This window comes from Oratosquilla oratoria, chromosome 8, assembly GCF_046742065.1.
Source record: "Oratosquilla oratoria isolate Oo_2021 chromosome 8, ASM4674206v1, whole genome shotgun sequence".
Taxonomy (NCBI): domain Eukaryota; kingdom Metazoa; phylum Arthropoda; class Malacostraca; order Stomatopoda; family Squillidae; genus Oratosquilla; species Oratosquilla oratoria.
In genome coordinates this window covers 30,367,138-30,374,637 of record NC_134784.1, presented here as the reverse complement: position 1 = coordinate 30,374,637, position 7,500 = coordinate 30,367,138, and the positions used below count along the sequence as shown (strand labels likewise).

Genomic DNA, 7,500 nt, shown 5'->3' with positions numbered 1-7,500 from the left:
CTAGGTTTGCTTGCTTGCGCCACGGTGCGGTATTCCTCCTCCTTAAGCTTTGTATAGACGAAGAAAGTAAACCCTGGACTCATCGAAATAAGTTTATTCCTACGTTTCGAACCTTGTCCGGGTTTCGTCTTTAGGGATATACAAATATAGCAAAGGGAATCAGTATAAAGGGGCATGTGTGCCGCCCTGGGAAAGGTCTCCCAAACGACAGTTACTCGCCAGACAGTACATTCATCACCAGGTAGGACACCAATTCACAAAAAAAGACATATCCATATATCCATAAAATACACATAGATACACACAAACACATACATATACACATATATACATAATCCGTAAAACTAAATATGGAGGAATAAACGAATACAAAAGTAAATACGAAAACAGAAGAGACAAAATATTCCAACAGAGTAAATCAACAGTCACATACAAAGGAGAAGCAGCGTATAAATGTCAATAGATAAACCTAGGAGACAAAATCCCTCAGCTAGTGCATAGTAACACATTGTTCGCCTAAAAGAATAATAATAAAAGATAGAATACGGAACGTGGTCCGGAGACAAGCAAAAAGACAATGATCAAGCCCAGAAGTGATACCATCACGAGGAGGGGTGAAAAAAAGTCAAAGTGCTGCATCACCTATAGCAGGGACAACACATCACTGCAGGATCGGGTGCCTTCTGTCCATCCTGTCCCTAGTGCCCTCGTAAATAGAGTTCTAGTTGACGCATCTATTAACACTAGCCTGGTCACTTGCCCAAGCTTCTAAAAATAGCCTCACACCTTTGCCGGCCCATTTATACTTGATACCTGCATTCTGCCAATCCATCTCTGTTGTTGGTCTTCGCAGTGTCTCAGTATCGCCGAGCTCATATCCCTCCTATTTACTGCCCTCCGATGTTCTTGTAGTCATGTTGCCAACTTCTTATTTGTCTCTCCTACATAATGGGCTTCACAATTCTTGCACTTTACATCGTACACCACCCCTATCTAATTGGCTACACTTTGTACATCTCTCACCTTCGTCAAAGCCCCATGCAGTGTGTTCATCGGTTTGTACGCCACTTCAATCACGTATTTTCTTAGCAGTCTCCCTGTTATTTCTGATGCCCCTTTCACATACGGTATTGTAATTCTCAACGTGTTACGGTTTCTTTCGCTCACTCCGTTATTCTCCTCTGTCGTCGTCCACCTCTTCATTTCTTTCGACGAGTCCAGCGTTTACTCTCTTCGTCTATCCATCCATCCATCCATACATACATACATACATGCATATATATATATATATATATATATATATATATATATATATTTATATATATATATATATACATATATATACATATATATATATATATATATATATATGTGTGTGTGTGTGTGTGTGTGTGTTTATGTGTGGTATGTGTGTGTGTGTGTGTGTGTGTGTGTGTGTGTGTGTGTGTGTGTGTGTGTGTGTGTGTGTGTGTGTGTGTGTGTGTGTGTACGAAAAAAGCTGGAGTCCGGGGACCATAATGGTGGAAACGTAGAAAACACCAGACTCAGAAGTAGGTAATTTATTCCCGACGTTTCGAGTCCTGTCCGGGACTCGTCCTCAGGGGATACAATGGGATACAGAAATCACATGGTCTAAATATACGAGTAGCCGTGCCCACCGGAGGGACGCGGCAACCTGCGCCTGGCGAGAGCGTGTGGTGGTGGAGGGTGGGGGGGAGAGAAGGGAGACGCGGTAACCTGCGTCGGGCGAGAGCGCGTGGTGGTGGAAGGAGGTGGAAGAGAAGGCGGTGGGAGCCATTTACCCCCCGCCGTCGTTCGTGATATTTTTCCACCTCTCTCTTGCCCCTGCGTATATGGGGTTGAGTGTTATGGACCTGTTTATGCTGTCTTCGTTAGTGGCCTACGCCTCCAAGAACAGTCTGCCTCCTTTCCTGTTGTTGTAGAGTACCTTAGTGCCCTGGCAGTCGAACTCGTGTTGGTGCAGTTCAGTGTGTTTGTACACCGCCGAACTCTGGTCTTTTCTATTTACTGCCCTTTGGTGCTCTTGTAGTCTAGTACAAGCCTGTTTTCCTGTTTCCCCCATATAGGGCGCTGTGCAATCGGAGCAATTGATGTTGTACACCGCTCCGGGCTGGTTTAATTTGCTCACCTTATCCTTGACCCGGGTGAGAGCTCCGTGTAGCGTGTTACTGAGTCTGTACGCGATGGTCACCCCATTTTTATTCAATATCCTCGCTGCGACCTCTGAAACCCCCTTTACCCTTGGTAGTGAGTTCGACACGGATGTTGAAAAATTCAAGTGAATTTCTGGAAAAAGTGCGAGACGTCAGAGTGGAGAGTGATGAGGTTATGATGCTAAGGCATCGCCTAGATCAGCATCAATCAGATGAGCCGAGGAACAACTTGGAAATTGTTTTCAGATCTTTTAAAGGTGTGCACCAAGGATGTATAACAAGCTTCCTAAAGACATCAAGTTAAAAAAGGGGCTCTCACTGCACCATGTTGCAAGCTATGTTGCAAGGTTGCGACAGTGAAATTAGGCTAGACAATTCACACGTTTATTAATCGGTGTGGGTTAGGCGTACAGGAGGGGGCGTGGTGCGCTCAAGAAGGCTAACGGATATCTGTCGGCGCGGGTGGTCGACAGGGTGTCTCTTTCGTCTCGCAGGACGTTGACGTTAGCAAAGGTTCAATATAGGTATGTTTGCAACTCTACCTAGCAGCCCCGCGCTCTGGGCGCGGTTACGTGTGTTTGACTTCGGCATGATTCTGAATGTCTGCACTCATACCTACGTTCCACCTTATTCCTAATGGGTCCCTGTTTGAGTAGTCATTCGTGTCTATGTGTCGCCGTGGTCACGCCTGGTATATGAGACCCTGCTTGACCCTCTCGCGTAGCTGGCCGCATGGAAAGGGGCCTTGTTGACCGTAAGAAAGGGCCCTTGTACGAGAAGTGTTACTGCTGGTCAGAGCATCACCGTGTCGCGCTACAACACTATTGTACAGCATACCATGCCACAGGATACTATGCCACACCTCCCATAACCCCATCGTGCTCGAAGAACCATCGCGAGGCGTAAGTCTATTCACGAGCCAGGACGAGCGATGGGGAGCCGTGGGGGAATCCGCGAACGAGGACCGCAGGTCCTCCACTGAGAGATGGGACGCAACGGGGGCGGCGTCTTCAGGGGGGCACGGGGTTACCGAGTAGAGGTGGCGCCTGTTGCGCCACCAGAGTCTCCCGCTCGGGAGGTGGATTTTGTGGTCCCTGGACCTGCCACGACCCATAACCACCCCAACCTTGCCCCAACGGAGGGACGTCCAGTACTGAATCCACACTCGTTGGCCGACACTCAATTCGGGGAGGGACCGAGCGTGCTTGTTTTACCGGCAGTGCACCTGAGTAACTTGAGCGGCGGCGCGACGATCGCACTCCTTCTAGCGAGCTTACCATCTCTCCGAAAAGGGGTCCGGGTGGATCGGGACGCACGTGTGGAGAGGGTGGCCGTACAGGATCTGTGTGGGGGAGCGGCCGGCCGGGGACGGGGTATTGCGTAATTATAGGTAACCTCGGTCGAACTCCTCGCAGTCGATGTTGCCGGTGGGCGCTGTCTTGAGGATGAGGTGCTTAGCTACCTTGACTGCGGCTTCAGCATGTCCATTGGAGTGGAGATAGTTCGGTGAGGTGACCATGTGGTGGACGCCCCAGCGTCGTGTCCTGGGTGCAGGACACGATGACTGGCCAGCCTGAGAGCCTGTCCGCTATAACCAGGAATGACTTTCCTGCGACGTGAAAGAAATCGGCAGACACGGACTCGAAGGGCCAGGTGGGGCGGTCGTCGCACAGGAGGGGCTCCTGCTGCTGGCTAGGGCGCAGCACTTGGTGGGACCCGTAGGCCTCCACCGTGCCCTTGATGTCAGAGTCGATGCCGGGGCAGAAGACGGTTTGCCTAGCACGTCGCTTGGTGGCCTCCGCACCGCGGTGGCTGTCATGGAGGCGGGCCAGTGTGCGCTTCCGTAGGGCGACGGGGACGAAGATGCGGTGGCCATACAGCACCAGGTCCCCGTCAGCGGAGAGGGTGTTTCGGAACTTCCAATACGGGAGGACGGACCTGGGTAGAGCGAAGCGGTTGGACGGGAAACCGGAGGACACGCAGGTAAGCAGGTGGTCGTAGGCGGGGTTCACTCGTGCCGCGGTCCGGAGTTCCTGGAGTGTCCTGTCGACGTCGGCGGCGGGCGACGGATAGTCCCCACGAGCGCCGGCGTTGCCGGTGACGACACTCCTGACATGCGCGGCGTCCTTGTCGCAGTCGGTTTTGTCCTCCGGCGTAGGGCGAGAGACCGGGGCTCGTGAGAGGGCGTCTGGAATGCAGAGCTGCTTCCCGGCGCACCACTTTGCCTTGAAAACGAAGGGCGAGAGTCTCTCCTTAAGCCGCTGTAGGCGGGGGTTCTCGACGGCGTCCAGGGTGAAGGAGATGAGGATGGGGATGAGCAGACGATGGTCCGTCATCAACGTGAAGTGGGGCAATCCAAACAGATATACTGTAGTTTGCATTTGGACGCGGCCCAGGTGGCAGCGAACATCTCCAATTCGATGGTGACGTAGCGGGTTTCGGCGTCCGTCAGGAACCCCGAGCCACATTGAACGAGACGTAAGAGCCCCTGGCCGTGGTCTTGGGGTAAGGCGTACCTGACGCCGTAGAGGCGCGACGCATCCGTCTGCAGTACCACTGGCAGAGCGGGGTCAAAGGGCGGCAGAGCAGGCGGTGACGACAGAGCTCGCTTGACGTCGGCGAAAGCCTTGTCGTGATCCGCGGATCGAGGTGAATGAGCGCATAGGGCTCATTAGAGGTTGTAAGGGTTGAGCCGTCGCCACTATGGCCGGGGTGAAATCATCCAGTTGGCTCATCCGGCCCATGAAGGAGCGTAGATCAGTCAAGTTGACGGGCGTAGGGAAGTCTCGTATGGTCCTGACCTTGTCCTCGTCGGCGGAGATACCGTCGGCGAAGAGACGGTAGCCACAGAAGCTGACAATGGGGGCGCCGACCGTAAAAATTCCCTTGTTATGGGTAATGCCGAGGTTACGACACCTATTGAGCATATGATGAATCCTCCGGAAGTGAGATGGGAAGTCCTCGTCAAACAGGAGGGTGTCATTCACCATTTTAACGCAGTTGGCGATGTCTTGCAGAGCCGCGGCTCCACGAAGGCAGTAGGCGTTGTCGGTGGGCGCAAAGCCCATCGGTCCAGTGCTTGTACCGTCCGTAAGGAGTGATGAACGTGGTGAGGTGCTGGTCCCCTTCTGCGAGGTCCATCTGCCAATAACCGTGAAGGGCATCCGCCGTCGTAAAGAACCTCGCGGGGGCGGGGGTTGACGCTGCGGACCGCCGCACACGGTGTGGTTCAGTGATGGATGGGGCGCGACACCTGAGAGGTGAATTTAGTCAGGTCCACCGTGATGCGTACGTCCTTATTCTCTACCACGAGGACCATCGAGTGGCACCACTACAAAGGTTCCTGACCGACAGGCGTGATGATACCTTGCTGCATCATTGAATCAAGTTCTTCCTTCACTTGATCCTGAAATGCGAACGGTATCGGCCTGGGCGTGTGGATGGCGAAGGACACCGCATCGGCTTTCAGGTGGATTCTCATGGGGGTACCCACCACCTTTCCCAGGGTGGCGATGCGGAGGTCATCCCTGGAGACCAACACGTCGCTAAATTCCCGTAGAAAATAGTCGCGAGCGGGGGCTGGCGAGCTGTCAACAGGTAGTGTTAGCTCGGCGCACCTGTTCGCATGTCACCGCCAGGATAGGCTTCGGGAAGTCGGGTGGGACTATGGCCGAAGGAGAGGGGAGGTTTGGACCCCCTCGTGAACCTGCATGTCGGCGGCATAGTTCCTGTCTCCGAGTGTCAAGGTTGCCCGGAAGTCCCACTGCAGAGGGCATTTGAGATCCATCGGCCATGTACGTCGGCGCCGAGAGCGACGGTTATAAGCAAGCCTTGGGTATCCCCAACATGCCTAAGTTTCGAGTGCCTATCACCGTGACGTCCGCACCGGTGTCAGGTAACAAGCAAACTCAAGGACACGTTTCCGAAGCGGATGCGGAAGTTGACAGGTGGCGGAGAGTTATTAGAGCTGTCAGACACCTGGCGGCAGATGCCAGCTTTCCCGAGGGAAAGGGCGGTGGCGCCGAGACTTGACGACTCGTGTTGATTTTCGACCCTATCCCTGGTCAACTTGCATTGCTTCTCCCAGGGACCCTTTTTGTTGCAGGCGTGGCAACGGACCTCCCTGGCAGGGCACTTGGGGGTGAGAGGGCTGTGCCCTTTGTTCCCGCAGCTGTGGCAGGTGCTGTTAGCCAACCGGCATTTCCCGGAGTCGTGCCAGTGGCCGCAGGATTGGCAGGGGTGGCTGGGTCGCGGGGAAGGGGCGGGGGCTACTGAGGTGGGGGCGTGCGCCTGGCATTGAGCCCTTTTGTATGCCGATACGGCGCATAAGCTCGGGTCATCATGGACAGCCGAAGCTGTCACCCTCGATGCCTCATGTGAGCGGCTTCTGATCACTACTTCCTGCAGTGACGTATTTGTAGCGAGGGAGCTTAGACGTTGCACGAGTTCCTCGTCCCTGACGCCTATGATCATCACCATTTTCAGCTGGGCCTCCGCACAAGTGAGAGGATTTCCGGTGCACAGGTCTACTTTCTCAGCCTCATCCTTTATTCGGCCGTAGAAATCGTCGAAGGACTCGCCTTGCGCCTATCTGCACCAGAGCAGTTCGCGGTGGTGGAGGGCCTCGACTCGCGTACCCCCGAACTGGGCTTGCAGCCGGTTGAGCACCTTGTCAGCCGAGAGCGAAGTGTCATGGGAGGTGTCCAGGGAGCTCCGTAGTATCCCCTGAACGTCGAGGGACAAACACGACCGTATCTGTATATCACGTGGCAACCTATTAACACCGGCCATGACGGTATAGTCGGCCCAGCCACGGCGCCACAACTGGAACGACTGGAAGTGTGCATCGGCCTGCAGTGACGGTGGACGTGGGACCGAGAGGTTACCCGGCGGCGGAGGAGCAGGTGGCACTACGGTGACAGGCGGGGCCGGGGCGGAAGACGGAGGAAGGGACGGTGAGGTCGGTGAGAGGCTCGGTGGGTAGGGAGCATTGTGCGGGTGACAAAGGCTACGAGAGAGTCCAGGGTCTCCGCTATTTTGTCGATTTTCTCGCTGTCCTCTCTCCGTTTATCTTGCGTCACCGCTACACGCTGTCCAGCATTACCGTCACCACCCCGCGAAAACGTCACATTTAATGTGAGCGTAGGCGGGGAAGTTAAGTCGACGCAGCCCATCTCCAAGTCCTGTGAATCGTGTCTTTGTTCCATGTTCCCCGGCTGGGTGGGCATGGCCTGCGTGGGTTAGGTGGTGGGTCGTGTAGTGTCAGCTTTGCTTCGTGTGTGGGTTGCAGTCGCGACGGGTAGTGCTCTGCCGAGAGGCTCAGTAT

General features: G+C 54.3%; 1 protein-coding gene across 1 annotated transcript; it reads right to left on the bottom strand.

Moving 5' to 3' along the window:
* Positions 1 to 3,649: 3,649 nt before the first annotated feature.
* On the bottom strand, positions 3,650 to 4,642 carry LOC143027334 (uncharacterized). Its single transcript, XM_076188607.1, has one exon. It carries the CDS (start codon positions 4,640 to 4,642, stop codon positions 3,650 to 3,652), a length of 993 nt encoding a protein of 330 aa, XP_076044722.1.
* Positions 4,643 to 7,500: the final 2,858 nt, after the last annotated feature.